Genomic DNA, 26,384 nt, shown 5'->3' on the forward strand with positions numbered 1-26,384 from the left:
ACCCAATTAAGGTTTTGGGGCAGGCATTTGTGGAGAAGTGAGCAGAGGTAGTGGCCCCGTGCCCCGGTCTGCCGCAGACGGGCTTGCCTTTGGCGCGCAGTCGTCGCGCCCGCTGCGCTCGTCCGCTGCGCTTCCGGTGGGGGCTCATGCTATGTGGCGGTAGTGGGGAGGGGTTAGAGGGGGCGTGGCTTCGCTAGTGGGCGTGTCCTGGCGACAGGCCAATCACGTCGCAGCAGCAAGTAATACCTTGTCCACGTCAGCAAGCAATCTGCTGAGTGGCGAGGGATTCACAGAATCGGCGATTTTAAAAGAAATAGACAACAATATTAGGTGCAAGTAAAATAGGCTGTTTGTCCCTGCTCCCGGCTGTGCCTCAAGAGCTAAAGCTAGCAAAACGCTGCGCTAGTGATCAGCGCGCGTTTTAAGATAGAGGGGGCGTGGCTTCGCTAGTGGGCGTGTCCTGGCGACAGGCCAATCACGTCGCGGCAGCAAGTAATACCTTGTCCACGTCAGCAAGCAATCTGCTGAGTGGCGAGGGATTCACAGAATCGGCGATTTTAAAACAAATAGACAACAATATTAGGTGCAAGTAAAATAGGCTGTTTGTCCCTGCTCCCGGCTGTGCCTCAAGAGCTAAAGCTAGCAAAACGCTGCGCTAGTGATCAGCGCGCGTTTTAAGATAGAGGGGGCGTGGCGTCGCTAGTGGGCGTGTCCTGGCGACAGGCCAATCACGTCGCGGCAGCAAGTAATACCTTGTCCACGTCAGCAAGCAATCTGCTGAGTGGCGAGGGATTCACAGAATCGGCGATTTTAAAACAAATAGACAACAATATTAGGTGCAAGTAAAATAGGCTGTTTGTCCCTGCTCCCGGCTGTGCCTCAAGAGCTAAAGCTAGCAAAACGCTGCGCTAGTGATCAGCGCGCGTTTTAAGATAGAGGGGGCGTGGCTTCACTAGTGGGCGTGTCCTGGCGACAGGCCAATCACGTCGCGGCAGCAAGTAATACCTTGTCCACGTCAGCAAGTAATACCTTGTCCACGTCAGCAAGCAATCTGCGAGTGGCGAGGGATTCACAGAATCTGCGATTTTACTTTCATTTGAATGAACCAGTGATTCTCAAATCCTTTTTTTCCTCGACCCACTACTCCAACAGAGAGGGCTCTACACTCTCTGGACGGTCAAAGATGTCTGAAATGTTATCTTCAATGTACCAAAGACTTCAGAAGATCAACACAGCTCTTTGTTGCTCTTAGTGCCCCTCACAAGGGTTTCCCTCTTTCAAAGCAGGGTATTGCTCGATGGATTGCCAGTGCGATCCAATACTGTCACCAAGCGGCTGGTAAGCCCCTAAAGGGGCAGGTCTGGGCGCAGTCTACGAGAGCAATGTCTTCTTCAATTGCTCTCTTCGTCGGAGTGCCGATCAAGGACATTTGCAGAGCAGCGACATGGAGAAGTGCCCAAACCTTCACAAGGCTTGGACGCAGCAGTGGGACAGGCTGTCCTGAGGAACCTCTTTCAATAAGTGGTGAGCTTTCCCTACTAACCCTCCTTCCTTTTATTGGTTATTCGTATATTTTGTAACTCTTGATGTTCACTTAATATTTTATAGATAATTTGCATCTCTAATGACTGTGATGCATCTTGCAAGATTTTATAACAATGTATTATTATACAAATTGTGTGATTCTGACTGCTAGCTATTCTGATACAAGCAATGGGAATCTATGACATTTCCAATACTGGAGTAAGAAAACAAGTTACTTACCTGTAACTTTGGTTCTCCAGTATTGGTAACTTTCATAGATTCCCATGCGCCCATCCTCTTTTCCTGGGAAAGCTCAGCCTTCAGCATCTTCTGTTATACTGTTACACAACGGCTACGAAAATCTGAGGCGCTCTCGGGAAGGTTCTATGGGGTGCGGCTATTCTGATTGGCTGTCAATTTTATTGGGTCTCTTTTACAAAAAGAGGTGGATATGCTACAAAATGAGATGAGGCCTAAGCCATATTCTTTTTAGGTCTCGCGTGGCGTATGCGCACATGCGCAGTCGAGCTCGCGAGATTTTATGTCTCTTAGTGAACTTCACTAGGAGGGTTAAGCCCCGCCCCTCTTCTCCATTGGCTGGCCTCCTAAACTGTGGCCAGCCAATGGAGATGGCCTCCTAAACTGTGGCCAGCCATTGGAGAAGAGGTCCTAGTGACTTTCTTCTTTCTCTCGAAGACCCGTCCTTTTCAGATTGACTTCCCCGACTTACTGCTGGCGTAAAAGGTTTCTTATCTTCTTTATGGATCCAGATGGCCCCATAAAGAAGATAAGGAACCTTGTACCCCAGGAGGAAGTCGGGGAAGTCAATCTGAAAAGGACGGGGCTTCAAGACAAAAGGCTGTGCAGATGCAAGCGCTTGTTCTGTCAGTCTCTTCTTATATAGAAATGACCCACTGCTGTGTTAGACAAGTGTCAAGTGATTAATAGCATGTGTCGAATTTGGTATTCCATTGAAATCTGCAATTATTCATAACACACCCAGAAGAAGATGTCTGCTGTTTCGGTCTGATCCCGCCTGGTGGAGATTATTTTCCGAAGGCAGCTAGTAACTACTCAGTCCATTACAAACGGAGAGCAAATAGTACGCAACACATTGACTGAATTAGTTTACTCGCGCATAGAACTTGGAAACAAGACCTCTGCATGAGATCGGTGATCCGAAAAGTATACTAAATCAATCTAGAGACGCCGAAACTAAATCCCTTTCTCACCCCTAAAAGTTAAGTACGTTCCACACAGGTCAATCGCTTTATAATTGTGTTTTGTGGCATTAAATGAAAGACGAGAACCTAACCAGTTATTTGCGCGCCTCACTGTGAAAGATGTAACTTTCGTTTCCTGTCCTGCGTTAGGTGAAATGGAAAGTGAAACCGTTTTGTAGCTGCTCATGTGACCGCGTGAGTTAGTATCAGTAGATAGGAAGCTCCCGAGCTTCTCTTGGTACTTCCTGCTTTTGTCATCGGCGGCGGTGGTCGATGCAGAGTAAAGCTGAGCCTCCTGGGGCTGTTTTGCGAAAAGGGCGGCCTACAAATGAGGTGCGAGGTTTGTCACCACCTCTCCAAGGATGTTTCTCCCAGGTTTTGCCGCCAGTGTGGGGCCAGGCTTCCCCTTATTGCAGCTAGCGCTTCAGGTAAGGAATGAAACTAATTCTTAAATGGAGTACTCCGTGGCAGGTTTCAAACTTGGCGGAGAAATGGGCAGGGCCGTAGCTTGGTCAGTAAGGCTGGGGAGAGGGGAGAAGGGAGGAGGGTGTGAGTCTCAGATTTTCTGACAATCCCACTTGAAATCCAACAGACCTCTTATCCGACTGAAAACTCCTATACCCACTATTTATGAAAAATAAAAACGTTTTCGGGGTGGAGGGTTGCACCACAAATACATGCCCTCCCCCCACCCGTAGGTACACCCCTACACCCCATGGGATGCTGGGCTTTTTCTAGTCAAATGGACCGCCATACAAGTGGGTGGGTGAAGTATTGTATTTTCGAAAGATGGAGGCACGCTAATAGTTATTTAATTTTAGCGTCACTAACCTAAGAAGTCACAGATCCATCTGGCAAGCAGCTAGGAAGACGATGACCGTGCTGTTTGTGCTCCTGGATTGGCGGAAGGGGAGGGGGCTGTCCCCAACTGTGGATCATCATTTTGGAATCTGTAATAAATGTATTTTGGGGCAGCTCAGGTCCCACTCATATTCGGTTATGGGGGTATTTAGAGCTTTTCGGAAAAAAGATCGTCGTCATTAGAACTATTTGCATGTTGTCGCTGTAATGCGCCCTCTGCTGGCGGTGCGCCGGAGATGCAGCTGTCTGGCTTCACCGCTTTTAACTTTCCACGGGAGGTCATGCAGGCACAGTCACATGCACCACCTCTGGTGCTGTTCTGGGAGGGGTTCTGTATTCTTCCCAGGCCTGGGGTGGTTTCCAAGGGTTTCTCCCCTCCTCTTTAATATTGCGACCTTCAACCCCAGTCCGGGGCGTGCTCGGCTAGCGCCAGCATGTGCTTTCTTGGTAAGCCTTTATGTGGCCTGACATCTGTTGGGCCGCGTGAAACCCGAGATAGGAGGCCGGCGCTGACCTGCGCCTGTCGTGACCGTTGGGGCGGGGTCTCAGCTGTTCTTGGCCTCCGTACCCAGAGAAGGAGGCCCGAGGGAAGCTGCTTTTAGAAAATATCAGTTAGTTGACTGTTTGTGATTGTATATCAGCAGTACCCACGTAATTACCAAAAAAAAGCCAGTCAGTCAGTTTTGGCTCCACTTTCTCCCTTTCTTGGCCGGCCAGTTCTGGCTTCAATCCCCCCCTCCCCCCAACCCCCACTTGCCTGTTAGTTCGACCGAGGGGTGCGCACAAGAGAGGAGCGTGACGTCACCTCTTGCCTTGTACCTTGCACGGGACCTCCTGCAGCTCGAGGGCCCGTGCTCTCCTGTAGGTCAAGTGTTGCCATGGCAAGGATTCAGTTTACAAATAAATTGTCTTCAACCACAGTCTGGAGTTTTACCTATTTCAACCCATTTTAATTCGATGCTCTTACTCTGAGGCGACACTTGTGGGGTTATTACCTGTAGTCTGTTTGTAGTCCTTCCTTTCCGCTTGAATGTTTAAATTTTTTCATAACTGTAGTTAATCCGTTAGATATGTTTGGGTGACTGTGTGGGCGCACTTTATTAAAACTACTATGTTTAGTGTTATTTTACGATTGCAACTGTGTGCTCTCTGAGGCAGTGTTCAGCAGCAGGCGTTGCCAAATTAAACTTTTATTTTGATAGTTTCGTAGCATTGCTGTCCTTCAAACGGTTAAGCAATTTGCTGAGAAAAGGAGTGTTCCTGATAGTTCAAGAGGCAACTGTGGAACATAATGAACTGTCCAGAATGTGTGATCCTTGGCAGATCATTTACTCTCCCCTCAACCTTTCATATGATAACATTAGAAACACGCGAAACATGCTGATGACGAGTATTAAGGCCATTAGAACAGAATAAGTGTGCAGACGGTTGTCTTTCCATTGCACTTGGCTGTGTGTGTGTGTCTGTGTGTGTGTCTGTGTGTGTGTCTGTGTGTGTGTCTGTGTGTGTGTGTCTGTGTGTGTGTCTGTGTGTGTGTCTGTGTGTGTGTCTGTGTGTGTGTCTGTGTGTGTGTCTGTGTGTGTGTGTGGCCGTGTGTGTGTGTGGCCGTGTGTGTGTGTGGCCGTGTGTGTGTGTGGCCGTGTGTGTGTGTGGCCGTGTGTGTGTGTGGCCGTGTGTGTGTGTGGCCGTGTGTGTGTGTGGCTGTGTGTGTGTGTGGCTGTGTGTGTGTGTGTGGCTGTGTGTGTGTGTGGCTGTGTGTGTGTGGGGCTGTGTGTGTGTGGGGCTGTGTGTGTGTGTGGCTGTGTGTGTGTGTGGCTGTGTGTGTGTGTGTGGCTGTGTGTGTGTGTGTGGCTGTGTGTGTGTGTGTGGCTGTGTGTGTGTGTGTGGCTGTGTGTGTGTGTGTGTGGCTGTGTGTGTGTGTGTGGCTGTGTGTGTGTGTGTGGGGCTGTGTGTGTGTGTGGGGCTGTGTGTGTGTGTGGGGCTGTGTGTGGGGCTGTGTGTGGGGCTGTGTGTGTGTGTGGGGCTGTGTGTGTGTGTGGGGCTGTGTGTGTGTGTGGGGCTGTGTGTGTGTGTGGGGCTGTGTGTGTGTGTGGGGCTGTGTGTGTGTGTGGGGCTGTGTGTGTGTGTGGGGCTGTGTGTGTGTGTGGGGCTGTGTGTGGGGCTGTGTGTGGGGCTTTGTGTGGGGCTGTGTGTGTGGCTGTGTCTGTGTCTGTGTCTGTGGCTGTGGCTGTGGCTGTGTCTGTGGCTGTGTGTATGGCTGTGTCTGTGGCTGTGTGTGTGGCTGTGTGTGTGGCTGTGTGGCTGTGTGTGTGTGTGTGGCTGTGTGTTTGGTTCTGTGTGTGTGTGTGTGGCGCTCTGTGTGTGTGGCGCTCTGTGTGTGTGGCGCTCTGTGTGTGTGTGGCGCTCTGTGTGTGCGTGTGTGGCGCTCTGTGTGTGTGTGTGTGGCGCTCTGTGTGTGTGTGTGGCGCTCTGTGTGTGTATGGGGGGCTCTGTGTGTGTATGGGGGGGCTCTGTGTGTGTGTGGGGGGCTCTGTGTGTGTGTGGGGGGCTGTGTGTGTGTGGGGATCTGTGTGTGTGTGGGGATCTGTGTGTGTGTGTGGATCTGTGTGTGTGTGTGGATCTGTGTGTGTGTGGGGATCTGTGTGTGTGTGGGGATCTGTTTGTGTGTGGGGATCTGTGTGTGTGTGGGGATCTGTGTGTGTGTGGGGATCTGTGTGTGTGTGGGGATCTGTGTGTGTGTGGGGATCTGTGTGTGTGTGGGGATCTGTGTGTGTGGGGGGATCTGTGTGTGTGGGGGGATCTGTGTGTGGGGGGATCTGTGTGTGTGGGGGGATCTGTGTGTGTGGGGGGATCTGTGTGTGTGGGGGGATCTGTGTGTGTGGGGGGCTGTGTGTGTGTGGGGGGCTGTGTGTGTGTGTGTGGGGCTCTGTGTGTGTGTGGGGCTCTGTGTGTGTGTGGGGCTGTGTGTGTGTGGGGCTCTGTGTGTGTGGGGGGGGGCTCTGTGTGTGTGTGTGGGGCTCTGTGTGTGGGGCTCTGTGTGTGTGTGTGGGGCTCTGTGTGTGTGTGTGGGGCTCTGTGTGTGTGTGTGGGGCTCTGTGTGTGTGTGTGGGGCTCTGTGTGTGTGTGTGGGGCTCTGTGTGTGTGTGTGGGGCTCTGTGTGTGTGTGTGGGGCTCTGTGTGTGTGTGTGGGGCTCTGTGTGTGTGGGGGGGCTCTGTGTGTGTGTGTGGGGCTCTGTGTGTGTGTGTGGGGCTCTGTGTGTGTGTGTGGGGCTCTGTGTGTGTGTGTGTGGGGGGGGCTCTGTGTGTGTGTGTGGGGGGCTCTGTGTGTGTGTGGGGGGCTCTGTGTGTGTGTGGGGCTCTGTGTGTGTGTGTGGGGGGCTCTGTGTGTGTGTGGGGGGCTCTGTGTGTGTGTGTGGGGCTCTGTGTGTGTGTGTGTGGGGCTCTGTGTGTGTGTGTGGGGCTCTGTGTGTGTGTGTGGGCCTCTGTGTGTGTGTGGGGCTCTGTGTGTGTGTGGGGCTCTGTGTGTGTGTGGGGCTCTGTGTGTGTGTGTGGGGCTCTGTGTGTGTGTGGGGCTCTGTGTGTGTGTGGGGCTCTGTGTGTGTGTGTGGGGCTCTGTGTGTGGGGCTCTGTGTGTGTGTGTGGGGCTCTGTGTGTGTGTGTGGGGCTCTGTGTGTGTGTGTGGGGCTCTGTGTGTGTGTGTGGGGCTCTGTGTGTGTGTGTGGGGCTCTGTGTGTGTGGGGGGCTCTGTGTGTGTGGGGGGGCTCTGTGTGTGTGTGTGGGGCTCTGTGTGTGTGTGTGGGGCTCTGTGTGTGTGTGTGTGGGGGGGGGCTCTGTGTGTGTGTGTGGGGGGCTCTGTGTGTGTGTGTGGGGGGCTCTGTGTGTGTGTGGGGCTCTGTGTGTGTGTGTGGGGGGCTCTGTGTGTGTGTGGGGGGCTCTGTGTGTGTGTGTGGGGCTCTGTGTGTGTGTGTGTGGGGCTCTGTGTGTGTGTGTGGGCTCATCTGTGTGGGGCTCTGTGTGTGTGTGGGGCTCTGTGTGTGTGTGGGGCTCTGTGTGTGTGTGGGGCTCTGTGTGTGTGTGTGTGTGGCTCTGTGTGTGTGTGGGGCTCTGTGTGTGTGTGGGGCTCTGTGTGTGTGTGGGGCTCTGTGTGTGTGTGGGGCTCTGTGTGTGTGTGGGGCTCTGTGTGTGTGTGGGGCTCTGTGTGTGTGTGGGGCTCTGTGTGTGTGTGGGGCTCTGTGTGCGTGTGGGGCTCTGTGTGCGTGTGGGGCTCTGTGTGCGTGTGGGGCTCTGTGTGCGTGTGGGGCTCTGTGTGCGTGTGGGGCTCTGTGTGCGTGTGGGGCTCTGTGTGCGTGTGGGGCTCTGTGTGCGTGTGGGGCTCTGTGTGCGTGTGGGGCTCTGTGTGCGTGTGGGGCTCTGTGTGCGTGTGGGGCTCTGTGTGCGTGTGGGGCTCTGTGTGCGTGTGGGGCTCTGTGTGCGTGTGGGGCTCTGTGTGCGTGTGGGGCTCTGTGTGCGTGTGGGGCTCTGTGTGCGTGTGGGGCTCTGTGTGCGTGTGGGGCTCTGTGTGCGTGTGGGGCTCTGTGTGCGTGTGGGGCTCTGTGTGCGTGTGGGGCTCTGTGTGCGTGTGGGGCTCTGTGTGTGCGTGTGTGGCTCTGTGTGTGCGTGTGTGGCTCTTTGTGTGCGTGTGGGGCTCTGTGGCTCTCAGTGTGTGTGTGTGTGCGTGTGGGGGTGCAAATGCAATATGTCTCGCATTTGCGAGAGATTAAGCTATTGCATTGTAAATGACAATGCTATTTATTTATCTGTTTTCAAAACCAACACATAATTAATAAATTGTCATTTACAATGCCAATAGCTCTAACTTTTGCAAAGGCAAGACCGTTGCATTGTAAATGCTTGTTTTGTACCTATTTCTATGGTATTTTTTATTTACCGGGCACACCCATCTCGACTATGGGGAATGATACAAGCAATGAATGAAAATAATGAATGAATGAAAAGATGCTTGCTAAAGCGCACTGCGGCCAAGCGGCTTCCTGGCGCTGGGGGGGGGAAAGTCGGATTCTACAGTGCTACCAGGGGGCTAAACCGGGAAGGCCTGGGAAAAAAGAAAAGTTTTTAACGTTTTACGAAAGGAGGGATAGAGGGGGATGGACCGAATGGACAACGGAAGGCTGTTCCAAAACTGGGGGGCCAAAACCGAGAAGCGGGTACCACCGGTTCGAGATTTGCGGAAACGGGGTACTTGGAGAAGAAGATGAGATGAGGAGCGGAGAGTGCGAGTAGGGGTGTAGGGGGTGACTAAGGAAACAATAAAGGCAGGGGCGGAGTGAGTGTAGGCCAGATAGGCTAAACAGGCTAGTTTGAAGAAGGAACGGAGGTGCACCAGGAGCCAGTGAAGGGATTTGAGGACAGGGGTGATGTGAGAGAATTTGAGAGAATTTGGGGAGATGGAAAATGAGACGGGCTGCTTGATTTTGGATTGCCTGTAGCCGTCGTGATTCGAGAGCTGGGATGCCAACATAGAGGCAGTTCCCGTAATCAAGACGGGAGGTGATGAGAGCCATGATGATCGTTTTAAGGGCAGTGGTAGAAAAGAAACGAGAGATTTTCCGAATGAGGCGGAGGGACAAAAAACAAGATGAAATAACCGAGCTGATTTGGGCATGCATGGAAAGGTTGTTACTAAGCTTAATGCCCAAGGTGCGAACAGAGGAAGCAGGTGAGGGAGGGGGGCCAAAGGAGGGGGGCCAGTGGGAAGGGGACCAAGGGTTGGAGGGACCACCCGTGAGGACAAGCTCCGTCTTGTCCGGATTCAGCTTGAGATGATTCGAGATCATCCAATCCGAGATGAAGACTAGGGTAGAGCTGAGAAAAGGAGAGTCAGGGGTGGACAGATCAAAGATGAGCTGAAGGTCATCCGCGTAGTTATACACGGAGACCCCCAGCTCCAGAAGAGAAAAAATGAGAGGGTAGATATAAAGATTGAAGAGAAGGGGGGAAAGAGAAGAGCCTTGAGGAACTCCGCACGCAAGAGGGCGGGGAGGAGCGGAGAATCCTGCAAGATGAACTGCCTGGGTTCTGCTCTGGAGGAAGGAAGCTATCCAAGAGAGTGCATCACCTCTAATGCTGGCTGCGCTGACACGGTCGAGAAGAATGGCGTGGTCGACCGTGTCAAACGCAGCCGACAAGTCAAGGAGCGCCAGCGCCTGGGATGGGAATCTAAGAAAGTTACCAATACTGGAGAACAAAAGTTACAGGTAAGTAACTTGTTTTCTTTATCTATACCTCCTAGAGCGCATACCACCCGTAATATAGGAGCGTATGTGGCCTTTCTAGGTAACATCCCTATAGCTGACATTTGTAAGGCAACAACATGGTCCACACCACACACTTTTACCAAACATCATTGTGTGGATGTTAGCATGTCAACAAGCCAATGTAGGGCAAGCAGTGCTAAAAACACTTTTTCAAACAGTTGCAACATCTACTAGTTAGCCACCACTTTGGGAGAATACTGCTATATAGTCTACGCAAAGCATCTGTATTTGCAGCTCACATGCCTCAAATAGAAAATGCTACTTACCCAGTAAGCATCTGTTCTTGGCATGTAGAGTTGTAGGTTCACTTACGCCCTCCCGTTTCCCCAGAAACCTGTAGCTGTTGCAGTTTTTAAATTTTTACATTTACATAAGCATGAACATCTCTGTACTACACTTACTTTCTTCATTCTCACCCTCTTGCGGGTAAACAATCTAACCATGGAGTCAATGCCCATGCGCACGATCACCAAGAGGAGTCACCACCTTACCTCGTGACTTTGAAGAAAAATAACTTGCAAACATCCGGACCCAACACTAGATGGCAGGAGTATGTAATGCATGTCAATCTACAGCTCTGCATTGCTAGAACAGATGCTTACTGGCCAAGTAGCATTATCATTTCTTTTATTTGAACCATGCTCCTCAACATGCATTACAAAAAACATTGAAACCAGTAGATTTCACGTTGGTCAGACATATTGGCTTTGCCAATAATTGTGCTTATTTATATATATACCTGTTTGTTTAACAAATATTTCCAAATCCTGCACGCTTACTCCCACCAATCCTGCTGGCCTTCTCATTAAATCTGCAGCTCATCAGCATATAGTGACTGTATGCTTTCTGTGTCTGTCACTCAGCATCTTAATTTATATGCCAATGGCTCTGTTGCTGGTGTAATAAGAGAGGTTGGGGATGAACCTGTCTAGTTCCTCTTTCCAGTTCCCACTCCTCTGATATAAAATAATTTGTCATGACCCTGTCAAGCGGCTTTGTGTAGAACAGTTAAATCATTTTCATATAGTGAGGATCAAAATTCATTTCTTTCAGTGCAAACGAGTATTGCTGTGACACTGTCGAAGGCCTTCTCAGTGTCTGTTGATACGAGCCATCTCTTCATTTCTAGTTTTCATTTCTCCCATCATTTGTGCCAAGTGCCAGCTCTGTAACACTGTTCTTCTGCCTGGTATGAAACCATTTTTTCTCTGTGTGTACTAAGCCACTAATATTTCCGATTTAGCCGGGTCTCCAGTATTGTTCTTAAGATTGTATGATCTGTATTTATCATAGATGGTGGCCTTTACACCTTTCGGTTTGTTGGGTCTTTCCCATTATTAGGCCTTCTCCTAACTTTTTAGTAGTTCACCTTTTTTCTGTCCCCTCCTGACATTCTGCCTAGAATGTATGTGTTCCTTGTCTGTTGGACATATTTACCTCTTTTGTTGTTTTTGGTTATTTCCGTAGATGCCATTGGTTCGTCTAAGAGCTCCCTTTTTTTCAGTTTTAACTTCTGTATCTGTTGTGCTCCTGAAAAAGTCTAGTCTATGGATTGTATGAAAAGCGTATTTTTTTCCTCTTCAAATGGTATAAACAAAGGGCTTGCAGTGCTAAAATCACCATCTTTATAGTTTTCAGGAACAGGCCGACGTTTGTCAGAAAACCCAATTTTTCTACACAGTTTTGGCATTTTACTGTAACATAGATTATTTTTTATGCTTTCCACCTCCTTCCAGTTAGTGGTAGAAATTGGTTGTGAAACCAATAATGGATCCCGTAAAGCTATATATTTCTGTAAAGTAGCTAATTTTCTAAAAGTCAGCAATGGGTCTTTTGTGTAGATCCTCCAAGGTTTTTCTATAGAAAGTAACATTCGAAGAGATAAAAATGTAATTGTGTAGAAAAAAGTCATTTGTCACTACGCTTTCACCTGTAACTTCTTCTAACTAAGGCAGATTTTTTAAACCAATATATACCATTACGTCCGTTGGACCCTTCTGGTTGCGGGGATATATATGGCTTGTAGGTTCACCAAGAACCCGAGGTACCCAGAGCTAGTAACTAAGCTGCACCTTGCAATGGTTTATCATTGTGTACTGGGTATGCAGCAATTAATTTGGTAAAATATAAAGAGGCCTCACAGCCAAGTACTTCGGCACCGAAAAACCAAAAGGCCTAATACCCAAAGACACCTCAAAAACCTTCGGATCAAAAAAGATTTCGGACTCTCCATCGAAGCCGAAGGACATAAAAACCCCTTCAAAGGCTGCAGACAAACCTAAACCACGTCCCAAACCGAAGAAATCGGCGACGAAAGCACACGCCAATGAGGAGGACCTGTTTCTACCAGATCCCATCGATCTGAAACAGAAAACACTGCATGTGGACCTAAAACAGGCCATATTATCAGTACCCCCTCGAACAAAAGAAAATTAGGCACCCCACACATTCCTGAGGTGCCTGTATAGAAAAAAGACTGTGCAACTTCACCATTTAGACCCTCTTCTCATGTTCTTCCTACTGAGCCTTTCTCTCCTCCAAAGTCTCCTATACTTCCTCCATACTCACCAAAACCACAGGATGATGATGACCTAGGGGTTGGGGGTGGAAATAATGACCCCTTCAATGATCCTGATGACACTGACATACCACAGGACACATGGGATGACTACATTCACCCTGTAGATCCTCCAGACCTTCTTGATCCGGAAGCATACCCAACCAGACCATCTCCCCCAGATGAAAACATTGGCGTAAGTGAGCTCATTGATAGGATTGCCCAAAATCATGGCGTGCAAATGCATTCAGACCCCACAGAGGAGGACTTCCTGGTAGACACTTTTGCACAGTCACAAAGGACAGAAAAAACTTTACCCATGCTTAAAGGTGTCATTAAACATGCTCCAGACATCTTCAAAGACCCTGTCAGGACCAGGATTCTCAATCCTAGGATTGATAATAAATATAAACCCACCCCTAACGATCCCACCTACATTAAAGGGCAACTCCCCTTCGATTCCCTGGTAGTGACCAATGCTAGGAAGTGGGCCAACTCCCAAACTTCCGGTAATGCCCCACCTCCAGACAGAGTAAAAACTGCTAGATGCTTCCGGCAAACGAGTTGCCTCCCAAGCAGCTAATCACTGGAGGATAGCTAATGCACAAGCATTACTTGCCTGATGTGATAGGGCTCACTACGACGAGCTTGAGAGCCTAATACCGCATTTGCCTGGCCAATACAAGGCCAAAGCCAGTGATTTGATTCAGGAGGGCAATTTAATAACAAACGCATCCATTAAATGTGCCCTCAATGCAGCAGACATTGCATCCAGATCAATCAACACTAGTGTGTTACTGCGAAGACATGCATGGTTGTGCATTTCTGGCTTCAAACATGAAGTGCAAACTACTATCCTTAATCATTCGTTCAATCAGGAACAACTTTTTGGCCCAGCTATAGACACAGCATTAGAGAAAATGAAAAAAGACACTGAGACTGCAAAATCGATGGGTGCATTACAGTCTCCGCCTACACGAGGCTCCTTTTGTCGCTCCTTGTATAGGGGTGCATCCAAAAACATCAGTGCAGATACTGCTTCCTCCTCCTACAAAACTCCCACACAAACATCCCCCAACAAGGGTTATTTCAGAGGTGGTTAGAGGGGAAATAACAACAAAGGGAGAAGCCCGAGATAACAATACTCGCACCTCCCCCACTAACAAACAGTGACTTCCCTCCAGACCATTCCACTCTGGTCGGAGTGAGACTCTCACAATTCCTTCGGACAAGTGGGTAAGACAAATTACCCAGTATGGTTACTGCCTGGATCTTACTGCACCGTCCCCCAACATACCGCCTAAACATCGTCTAATGTCCAGGGAACATCTAACGCTCCTCAAACAGGAAGTTCTCTCACTGCTTCAAAAGTATGCATTAGAACTAGTTCCCCTAGAGTATCAAGGGATGGGAGTTTACTTCCTAGATTTTCTAAACCCCAAAATGACGGTACTCTCAGACCAATACTGGACCTCAGACCTCTCAACTTCTACATACAGTCAGATCACTTTCATATGATCACTCTTCAACAAGTCCTTCCACTACCTCAACAAGGCGACTTCCTTGCAACATTAGATCTTAAGGACGCCTACTTCCATATTCCCATACACCCGGCTCATAGGAAATATCGAAGATTCACAGTGGACGGCCAAAACTATCAGTCGAAGGTTCTCCCATTTGGGGTAACCACAGCACCCAGGGTCTTCACAGAGTGTCTTGCAGTGGTAGTTGCACACTTGCGAAGACAGCAAATCCATGTGTTTCCATACCTGGACGACTGGCTGATAAAAGCCAAGTCACACAGTCAGTGTGTTCATCACACTCCCCAAACAATTCTACCGCTACACCACTTGGGGTTCACAATCAACCACGCCAAGTCACATCTACAGCCCTCCTACCTACATCAGTATCTAGGGGCCACCATAGACACTTCCAAAGCTCTAGCATACCACAATCCAGCCAGGATAGCAAATATGCAAACTCTGATCACAAAATTTCAACCACAACACTCCCTTCCAGCTTGAGTGTTTATGCAGCTCATAGGAATGATGGCTTCTTGCATTTTCATAGTACCTCACGCAAGACTTCAGATGCGCCCCTTACAAGAATGCTTAGCACGTCAGTGGAATCAGGCTCAAGGTCAAATTACAGATCTGGTGTTGGTGGACAGCCGCACACATCGATCTCTGCAGTGGGTGGAACACACAAAACCTTTCCAGAGGGCGGCCGTTCCTAGAGCCAATTCCACAGATAGTGCTAACAGTGGATGCATCACTCACCAGCTGGGGAGCCCATCTCTTAAACCATACAATTTAGGGCAAGTGGACCACCCAACAAAAACTGCTCCACATCAATCACCTAGAATTACTAGGAATATTTCTAGCGTTAGTCGTTCCAAGCACATCTTCTCAACAAAACTGTCCTAGTCCGCACGGACAATATGACAGTAATATATTACATACAAAAACAAGGAGGAACACACTAGTTGCAGCACAAATTATATGGAGGTGGGCCATTCCACAAAATATATATCTTCTGGCAGAACATCTTCCAGGAGTGCACAATCAGATTGCGGATTTGCTCAGTCGTCAGACACAGCACATCCACAAATGGAAACTTCATCCTCAAGGTCTTCAACCATTTTTCCACATGTGGGGCCACCCAGACATAGATCTGTTCACCACACATGCAAACGCAAAATGCCCAACCTTCGCCACCAGGTTTCCACACCCGTTGTCCAAGGGCAATTCGATATGGATGAACTGGTCAGGCAGATCTGCATATGCTTTTCCGCCACTCCCATTCATTCCACTAGTAGTACGCAAGCTCAAGCAACAGCCTCTCAAAATGATCTAGTTGCTCCCACATGGGTACGGCAACCATGGTTCACAGCACTCCTCGAACTCCCAGTAGTTCCACACCAAAAATTACATCTCTCCCCAACACTGCTAATGCACAACTATGGAGAGATAAGGCACCCAGATCCAGCACAATTGAATCCAGCGATCTTGCTCCTGAAGTCCTAGAGTTTGGTTACCTTAACCTCCCACCGGATTGTATGAACATTATCAAAGAAGCCAGACGCCCAACTGCTAGAGCGTGTTATGCAGCCAAATGGAAAAGTTTCGGCATTTACTGCAATCACAACTAAATGTCCCCGCTAGATGCTTCAATTCAGAACATCATTTGCTATTTGCTGCATCTACAAAGATGTAATCTAGCTTACTCATTCATAAGACTACATTTTGCTGCCCTTGCCGCCTACCTACAAAACAGACATTTGTCATGGTTCAGAGCACCTGCTATCAAAGCTTTTAAGGAAGGCGCCTTAAAAGGATAAGTCCTCTAAACATTGTACTTACTAGGCTCATGGGTCCTCCATTTGAACTCTTACACAAATGCGAACAGCAGTTCCTTACATGGAAAGTAGCTTTCCTTGTCGCAGTCACCTCTCTCAGGAAAGTAAGTGAGATCCAAGCTTTAACCATAGGAGAACCATTCTTACAAATACATCGTAGCAAGGTGGTTCTTCAAACCAATCCAACATTCCTTCCCAAAGTAATCTCTGCTTTTCATCTTAATCAATCTGTAGTGTTCTTTTAAAACCCAGATTCCGTAGCAGAGAGAGCTCATCACACACTAGACGTAAAAAGAGCTCTACTTTATCACATTGACAGGACTAAACCTTTTAGAAAGATAAACCAACTGTTTGTAGCCTTCTCTCCACCGCGTAAAGGAAACCCAATCTATAAAACTGGAATTGCCAGGTGGATAGTTAAATGCATTCAAATATGCTACCAAAAGACTAAACGCATATTGACAATTTCCCCTAGAGCACACTCAGTACGTAAACTAGGGGCATCCATGGCATTCTTAGGGAACATTCCCCTAGAAGACATTTGTAAGGCAGTACATGGTCTACTACACACACCTTCACTAAACTCTATTGTGTAGATGTGCAGGCAAAGCACTAGGCATCTGAGGGACAAGCTGTTCTTTAGACACTTTTCAGAACCACTGCAACAGATCCAGGCGGCCACCGCTAACGGAGACACTGCTGTACTGTCTATGAAAAAGTATGAATTCTGCAGCTCATATGCCTCGAGCGGAAAATACTACTTGGCAGTATGCATCTGTTCTTGGCATGTAGAGCTGCAGAATATCATACGCCCACCCGGCTCCCCGGGACCTGTATTTGTTCCAGTGTTATCTTACTTAGAAACATTCACATGGACATCTTTTCTGATTCCTACAAACTCCATCATTACACATCTTTTCTGATTCCTACAAACTCCATCATTTCACATCATGGCGAAAAACAATCTAAGGATGGAGTCGATGCCCATGCGCACTATCGTCCAAGGGAGGAGTCGCCTATCTCGTGACTACAAAGACGTCTTCCAAGACAACAACAAGGTGCAAGCATCCAAGCCCAACAACAGATGCGATCTATGCAAAGGTATGATATTCTGCAGCTCTACATGCCAAGAACAGTAGCATTTTCCTTCCTCACTTGTCTGGGTAGGCCTAGTGCCCACAACAGGAAATAGCCCAAAATGCAAACTGGACACATCACATTTTTCCAGTGAAAATTTACCCTTTGTTTGGCAATGTACCTAGCTGTGGATTTTGGGCCCTAGCTCAGTTGGCACTTAGGGAAACCTAGCAAACCTGTACATTTGTGAAAACTAGACTCGCAGGGTAATCCAAGATAGGGTGACTTGTGCGACCCTCACCATGTTCTGTTACCCAGACTCCCTTGCAAACTTCAACATTTGTCTAAAATAACAAAATTTTCTCCACATTTCTGTGATGGAAAGTTCTGGAATCAGCAGGGAGCCACCAGCCTTCTCCCTCTCAGCATTACCTCAAGTCTCCCTATAAAAATGGTACCTCACGTGTGTGGGTAGGCCTAGTGCCTGCGACAGAAAACTGCACAAAACGCAATCACATTTTTTCATTAAAAAATGACCCTTTTCAGGTCGAGCCTAGACCAGCGTATGCGCTGCTTGCTCGACTTGTAGTAACTGGCTTTTCAAAGTGCTACCAAGGGCTTTTCCCGGCCTCCAGCGTGCGGTTACGCTCAGCGTGAACGTGCACAGGAGCCATCTGGCTTTTGTAATGGCTTAGTAAGCCTTACAGCGCCTGAACCATGCTACTCCACCCCTCTCTCTCTCTCTCTGCTCTCACTCCCCCCTCCCTTCTTAGTCAGCTTCATTTCCCTTCATGCTTTGTGCTCAAAGTGTTACATTTTCTTATTGTTAAATACTGTGCGGATTTTGCATTTTAAAATCATGTGCTCATTGCAGTGCCATGACGTCCTCGTCTTATAATTAATAATGCTTTTGTGATTAAAGTGTTCTGTTTACTTATTCGTAAAGAAATAGAGTGCGCACATTTAGCATGTCAAACCTGTACTTACATACACACATTTTTTTACATGTGAACTACGTTACTAAAAAAAACGCAAACCTTACACATTAAATCCAAAGCATTGGATCATAGCTAGAAGTCATAAATGATTAGAAGTCATTCAGTGCACACTTCTGCCAGGCACACACACCACCAGTCATCAGTGCACACTTCCACCAGGCATACACACCACCAGCCGTCAGTGCATGCTTTCACCAGGCACACACACCACCAGCTGCCAGTGCACGCTTCCACCAGGCACACACACCACCAGCCGTCAGTGCACGCTTCCACCAGGCACACACACCACCAGCCGTCAGTGCACGCATCCACCATGCACTCACACCACCAGCCATCAGTGCGCGCTTCCACCAGGCATACACACCACCAGCCGTCAGTGCGCGCTTCCACCAAGCATACACACCACCAGCCGTCAGTGTACACTTCCACCAGGCACACACACCACCAGCCATCAGTGCACGCTTCCACCATGCACACACACCACCAGCCGTCCATGCACGCTTCCACCAGGCACACACACCACCAGCCATCAGTGTACGCTTCCACCAGGCACACACACCACCAGCCGTCAGTGCACGCTTCCACCAGACATACAAACCACCAGCAGTGCACGATTCCAACATGCACACACACCACCAGCCATCAGTGCACGATTCCAGCAGGCACACACCACCAGTGCACGCTTTCACCAGGCACACACACCATCAGCCGTAAGTGCACGCTTTCACCAGGCACACACAGCACCAGCCGTCAGTGCACGCTTTCACCAGGCACACACACCACCAGCCGTCCGTGCACGCTTCCACCAGGCATACACACCACCAGCAGTCAGTGCACGCTTCCACCAGGCATACACACCACCAAATGTCAGTGCACGCTTACACCAGGCACACACATCACCAGCCATCAGTGCACGCTTTTGCCAGGCACACACTCCATCAGTCGTCAGTGCGCACTTTTACCGGGCACACACAACCAGCCGTCAGTGCACACTTTCACCAGGCACACACACACACCACCAACCGTCAGTGCACGCTTCCACCAGGAACACACATCACCAGCCGTCAGTGCACTTTCCACCAGGCCCACACACCACCAGCCGTCAGTGCACGCTTTCACTGGGCACACACACCAGCAGCCGTCAGTGCACGCTTTCACCAGGCACACACACCACCAGCTGTCAGTGCACGCTTTCACCAGTTACACACAAACCACCAGCCGTCAGTGCAGCAGGCAGGCTCTTCTAAAGAGTTTCTTGGTAAATGTGTTTGATGCCTGGGAGGGAGTGGGTCGAGTTTCCTTAAACCATGCCGAGTATGCAGTTGCAGTGCATGAACTCCTGTGTGAGAGAGTCACGCTGCCTGGGGCTCACTCACTCCACACTTGTAAATTGCGCCTGCACCAGGCATTTTCTCATTTGCAAAGTTCGGCGGATGCGCAAAGCTAGGCAGCCCCCACAGCCCCGGCTTCCTACAACCATAATGGAAATAACATTCAGAGCCATAAAAACAAGTTCATTTGATCCAAAGAACTGTTTACAAAAACCATGCCCAGCTATTGTAGATCTGGCAACTTAAACAAAACGGCAACAAAAAACAAACAAACATTGGCATAGCCAAAAGGTCTCGCTTTTTGGATCGTATAAGTATTTAGTCATGCAGCACAATATCCTTGGTGCAACAACACCAACTGTTGCATGGCTAAACACTTATAAGGTCCCAAATACGAGACCTATTGCCTATGCCAAGGCTTGTTTTGCAATGTGCCTAGCTGTGAATTTTGGGCAGTAACTCATCCGGCCTCTAGGGATGCCTTGCAAACCTGTAAAAATTTTTAAACTAGACACCTAGGGGCAATCCAGGATGGGCTGACTTGCGTAGCTCTCACCAGGTTCTGTTACCCAGAATCCCTTGCAAACCTCAATTTGTCTAAAAAGCACATTCTCCGGGGAGCCACAAGCTTTCACCCACTCAGCATTCCCTCAATTCTCCTGATAAAAATGGTACCTTGTGTGGATAGACAGAGTGCCCACAGCAGGAAATGGCGCAAAATGTATTGTGGGGACATCAAGAGGATCGATCACAAAACAACCTGATTTTGCAAGGGGGTACCTGTGTTTTTGGTCCCGGGCTTAGCGGCCATCAAGTCAAACCTACCAAATCCAGACCTTTTTTAAAAACTAGACACCCAGGGGGAGTTCCGGGAGGTGTGGCTTTCGTTGATCTGCCCCCCCACATCAACTACCTAGAGCTTCAAGCTTTTCACCTAGCCTTAAAAGCATTTCTATCTCGCCTTTCAGGCAAGGTTGTCTTAGTTCGGACGGACAATATGACAGCCATGTACTAAGTGCAAAAATAGGTGGTGGGGGGACACTCTAAAGTCGTCACGCCTCTCTCAGACCAATTGGCATTGGGCAATACATCACAATATCCATCTCCTATTGGAACACCTCTCAGGGATGGACAAAGTTTTGCTGACGTCCTCAGCAGGATGCTCTAACAAGTTTACGAGTGGGAACTCCACACCAGTCCAACTCCCAAACTTCCACAAATGGGGATTTCCGCAAATAGACCTTATTGCGACAGCACAGAACACAAAATGTCCAAACTTTGCTTCCCAGGTTCCCACACCCTCTATCTAGAAGCAATGCCCTATGTATGAATTGGTCAGGAATATTTGCCTATTATTTTCCACCTCCCCCTCTTCTTCCTCCATTTGTGGTTTGGAAACCTAGGGCAGATGTTTCTCACCCTCATTCTAGTAGCTTCCACATTATCCGTTGCATTTGCAACGTTCAGACCTTGCTTACACTCCATACTTCTGCACCTTGCAGCAGCGGCTGCCCTTCTTCAAAACAGGCAATACTTGTCTCTGTTCACAAGTCCAGCAATTAGGGCTTTCATGGAAGGCCTTAAAGAATGATACCGCCAAGTTTACCACCGGCACGAACAGGGAATCTCAATATTGTTCTAACAAGACTTATGAGTCCACCCTTTAAACCATTACATAATGGTTAATCAAATTTTTCTTGGAAGGCTTTTTTAATTGCTATTACCTTACTAAGACGTGTTGATGAACTTCAGAAGAACCACTTTTCCAGCTACAAAGAGATAGGGCAGGTTCTTCGAACCTACCCAAAATTTCTACCAAAGATAGTATCCTCTTTTCACATTAATCGGTTGAGCCACTCGTTTTCTTTCCTCAACCAGATTCTGTAGCGGAAGGAGCACTTCATACATTAGATGTTACAAGAGCATTAGTGTATTATATTGGCAGGACAAAAGATTTTCCCAAAACAAATCAACGTTTTGTTGCGTTTGCTCCCTCTCATAAAGGGAAACCCATTTCAAAATCAAGCATCTCTATACGGATCGTTAAATGTATCCAGACATTTTATGCCAAAGCCAAAAGAACTTTGTCTATACCCCCCTAGAGTACACCCTACTCGTAAAATAGGGGCATCTCTGACTTTTCTAGGAAATATTCTTTAGGCTGACATTTGTAAAGCAGCGTCATGGTCTACACCGCACATAATTACCAAACTATTGTGTGGATGTTTTAGCGCGCAACAAGCCAATCTAGAATAGGCAATGCTATGTACACGCTTTCAAACAACTGCAGCTTCTGGTTAGCCCCCGCTTTTTGGAGGGCGCTGCTATACAGTCTATGCAAAGCATGTGTATCTACATCCATACTTGCCTCGAACGGATTGTTACTTACCCTGTAAGCATCTGGTCTTTGCATGTAGTGCTGTAGATTGACATGCAGCCACCCTCTTTGTGCACCTGTGGTTGTTAAGGTTCTAATCTTTATTTACCTTGCATGGATACCTCTGTACTTAGACTCACTTATACTCTAGTCTCGCCCTCTTGCGAGAAAACCATCCATCAATGGAGTCGATGGCCATGCGCACTATTGCCAAGAGGAGGAGTTCCTTTCCTACGTGACTCAAGAAGACTTCTGAAAAAATAACTTGCAAGTTTCCTGACCCAACACTAGATGGCAGGAGTATGCTAAGCATGTGAATCTATAGCACTACATGCCAAGAACAGATGCTTACAGGGTAATCAACATAATCCTTTCCTCACATTTCTGTGTGGGAAAGTTGTGGGGTCACAGCGCCAGCACAATTTCCTACCACCCAGCATTCCCCCAGATCTCCTGATAAAAATGCTACCTCACTTTTGTGGGGCGGGCAATGTTTGCAGGGGATTCTGGGTACGAAAATGTTGGGGGATCCTCACAAACCACATCTCTCTGAACTCCCCCGGGTGTCTAGTTTTCAGAACTGTCTGGGCTTGGAGGTTTCCCTAGATGGCTGCCGAGCCCGGGAACTAAAAGCGCAGGTGACCTCTTTGCAGAACCGGGTCGTTTTGTGATTGATCATTTTGATGTCTCCACAATATGTTTTAGGCCCTGTCCTGTTGCAGACACTTGCCCCACCATCACAAGTGAGGTAGCATTTTTATCAGTAGACCTGTGGGATTACTGGGTGGTAGGACATTTGTGGTTTCTTTCTGATTATCAAAGAATATGGCACAGTAATGCAAGGAAAATGTGACTTTAGTCACATTTTGAGGTTTGCAGGGCATTTTGGGTAAGAAACATTGTTGAGATCCACGAGTGGCACACCACCTTGTACTCCCCTGGGTATTTAATTTATGAAAATATCTAGAATTGGTAGATATTCCCTGGAGACAATGTACACCTTGGCAGAGAAAAACGGAAAAGACAAATATTATTGCACATCCATCTGATCCTCAAGTACACACACACATACTAGTTGGACTTTGCACAAGGCTGAGTGAATGTTCAGAATGTAAAATGTAATTAACAAGAGATTTCACAAATATTAAATGTGCCTTTTATAATTGAACGCTCAAAAAATGTAACCAATGACTCACAGCTTGTGAGCTGTAAAGCTGTAACAAGGCACCAACCGCTTTATAGGCCATTCACACACCTTTCATACGTGACACACAAGACCATTCACACTGCCAGCGGCGGGCCAGCACATTTCAACAATCACATCAACAGACCGCACCATTCAAGGGACCATCACTTTCATATGCCCACTGACACAGCAATCACACCGACTGGTGGCTGACGCAGTGTGTGCACTAGCATTTGTCTAGCAGTGTGTGTAGTGACCTGCAGCAAGTCACTACTTGCACACCGCCAGCCAAGCGTCAGTCCAAGCACACCGCCAGCCAAAAGCAAGTCCAGCCACACCGCCAGACAGGAGCCAGTCCACACACACCGACAGCTAAGAGCAATTCAAGCACACCGCCAGCCAAAAGCAAGTCCAGCCACACCGCCAGCCAAGAGCCAGTCCACACACACTGTCAGCTAAGAGCCAGCCCACGCAGTCATAAAAAATGTTTTAATCTAAAAAAACACCAACCAGTTCATTTGGAAGTAGATACAAGACTATAACTACAAACATAACCGCTCTAACTAAATAAATCACACACATGCCAATCGTGAAATCTGAACAAAAATTTTAAGCAGACCAGTCAGTTTACTTAAAATATGTTGTTTCTGATCCCCTTGGGGCCAGATCGGCCATATATTTTTTGGCCCATCTGCCCGAAGGCACTAGACCACCAGGGATTTTCTTATGTATGGCGCCTAATGTTTTGGGGAACGGCCCCTTGGCAAGGGTTGTTCCCCTTTTTGTAGTGAATTTTTCGCCATTTCTGCCCCCTTGGGGACAGATCGGCCATATATTTTTAGGCCCATCCGCCCCCAAGTCACTAGACAATAGGGAAAGGGTATGTGTGTGAATTGTAGTTCAGCTGATGGTCTGCATGATCTGGTGTTAGGCTGGCAGTGTGTGTGGCTGGCATTTGCATTGAGATAGGCAGACTTTATGGTTTTTCAATGTTAGCTGTTTTATTTCTTGTCAGCTATTGCATTTGTGATCAAAATATTTTAGTTCTACTTTTTATGTTAGCACAAAGCTTTTGTTGTGCTTTGAGTCTCCTCCTTTCGTCACTGGTGGGTCCCAACTTGGGAGTGACCCTTGCCCAAGGGGTCGCTCCCCAAAGCATTTTGTGCCATGTATTTAATATCCCTGGTTGTATAGTGGCTTTCTGCCACCTATGGGGCCAGATAATCCTAAAAATATGGCTGATCTGCCCCACGGGGGTGGAGTGGCAGAAAATTACCAAAACATTTCCCCAATAAAGGGGAGTGACCCCTGCCCAGGGTAAGAATCCACTCTAAACAGGCACAGGGGCAATGGAAAACTTTCCTTTCACCCCACCAAACCCCCCCAGGAGGAGGACTCACCTGTTCTGTGTCCCATCATTGGACGCTCTGTAAGCAAATGGCTTCCAGAGCGTCCCAGGCTGCACTTGACGTCGGCATGCCTTGAGCGCGCCAACGTCAGATCGCTGGAAGGGGTTTGGGGGTAGATATCTGTGGAAGCGCTTCCGCTGCCATCCTCTGTTGGGACTCAGCCCACAGGGGGAGCGCGGGAGCTTCACCTGTCGGTGGGTTCCAGGACGTAACAGTTTGATCCTCAACACAGGAGTACCGTGGTTGAGGACATAACCACAGCACCCAAAGGGTTAAGCTTCATGCTTTGATTTGATCATATGATCACTAGCAATAGCTCTGTTTCTGAGAGATGGATTAAGTTTAATGAAGCTTTGCTTGTTTGTGCACAGATGGGCGGATTCATGTATGTATGCGCTATTTGTATAGCTTGAACCAAGCCATTAACCCCTTTGCTGCGGCGGCAATTCCGCCGCAGCGCTAGGGGTGGTGGGGGTGCCGCGCGGCGCTCCCATGCTCGTGACGGAACTGCTCCGTCACGAGCCTCGGGCACACTGTGCCTGTGAGGGAGCGGTTCTGTCACGGCCCCGCCCGCTTAATAGAATGCGCCGCGCAGGCGCGCCGAGCGGGCCGTGACGGAACCACTCCGTCACCAGCATGGGAGGGGTTAAGAAGCAGAGAGCGGGCATCTGCTATGTGGACTTACTGGATCGTGATACACTGTTCTATAAAGCAATCATTCTTCAGCTATTTCCCACATTAAAGCAGTGTTGGGACTGACCTGATGGACACAGCGGTGGTGTTCCTGATCAGCCTTATGTTTTCCTTTTTTGCACTTTATTTTTCTCATGCCAAACGTTGGCCTGACCAGAGATGGTGCTGTCATCAGCTAGGCAGGCACGTTTGCTTGATAAGAGATGATGTTGCAAGTTTTCAAGATGGTGCAGGCTGCCAAGGGGAGCTGGTGGATGTCCGTTAGTATAGGGATGATGTAATTGTTTATTCAGGCTCTTAATGAGGCATTCTGCAGGTAGTTTTGCATTCTTAAATAGTGCAAATGGAACTGATCCATCTACAGCATTATGTCTTCAGCTAGACTTTTTAATCTAACAGTACTTAGTACCTGAAACTATTTGCCAAAGCTGTGTTTTAGCATTTTATATATCAAAGTTGAATGTCTGTGTGTAAATGAATCCATTGTTCAGACTTACAGCTCCATAAATGTCAGCAGTATCATTCAAATGTGCCAAAACAATTCTCATCAGTTTGCAATGCAATATTCGGATTTCTAGCACAGTGTATGTTCAGAATTTGTATTTAGATGCAAATTAACTTTTATAAGCATCTCATTCAAGATAACTCTTCAGTATTGATTTTCTTTTCGGTTTAAAAAAAAAGTGGTGTGACAAAAAAAAGCTTACATGAAAAATAGCAGCTCTGTCATTGGAAAGCGAATGCGGTACTGAGAATAAGAGTTCTGGTGTTAATACTTTATAAGTTTGTGAATAGGTCCAATGATTTTCTTATCCTATGTGTTCGAATTAAATGTATCAATGGCTCTGCTCCCTTACCACACCTACTTAATATATGCCCATTTATTTTACAGAAGACACCAAAGAAACAGAGCTTCCGACTGTGCCTCAAAATAGTCAGCTGACTTGGAAACAAGGCAGGCAGTTATTGCGACAGTAAGTTTTTTTTAAAGTTTTTTTTTTTGCTCAAGTCATTTGTCAAATAGGAGTAATTATACTCCATAACGTGTTTCTAAAAGAGAACCCTTCAGACATGCACACCATTGTGTCCAAACAATTTGTCATAGATGTAATGTTATGTTATGTTATGTTATATTAATTTATTATGCGCGCAGATACTCCAGCCAAGGAGCGTCCCGGCGCAGAGACAAGGTAGTACATAACACAACAAGAAAATGATAATACGGAAAGAACAATTAAAACAGAAATGTTTTTATAGCCCTCCGGAAGGTCAAAAGGTCCCCCAACAGGCGAATTTCCACAGGGAGGGAGTTCCAAGCTGCTGCAGCTTTTACACTAAAAGAGCGGCCACCCATACGACTAAGTCTGAATCTGGGGACCACAGCAAGGGCCAGACCCTGGGAACGGAGGGTACGGGTGGGAACATAAAAGGAAAGACAGCTGGATAGAATTTCCGGGCCTATACCTCTCAAGATCT

General features: G+C 48.0%; 1 protein-coding gene across 3 annotated transcripts in view; it reads left to right on the plus strand.

Annotated features, from left to right (window-relative positions):
- The window catches only part of STRN3 (striatin 3), a 984,550-nt gene that overhangs the window by 286,782 nt on the left and 671,384 nt on the right, over positions 1-26,384 (plus strand). For all 3 annotated transcript variants that reach the window (XM_078659406.1, XM_078659407.1, XM_078659408.1), the window contains exon 4: positions 25,801-25,882. In XM_078659406.1, the coding sequence (XP_078515532.1) occupies positions 25,801-25,882 (82 nt within the window). The remainder of the gene's footprint in view (positions 1-25,800; positions 25,883-26,384) is intronic.

Source organism: Lissotriton helveticus, chromosome 9 (assembly GCF_964261635.1).
Source record: "Lissotriton helveticus chromosome 9, aLisHel1.1, whole genome shotgun sequence".
NCBI classification, from domain to species: domain Eukaryota; kingdom Metazoa; phylum Chordata; class Amphibia; order Caudata; family Salamandridae; genus Lissotriton; species Lissotriton helveticus.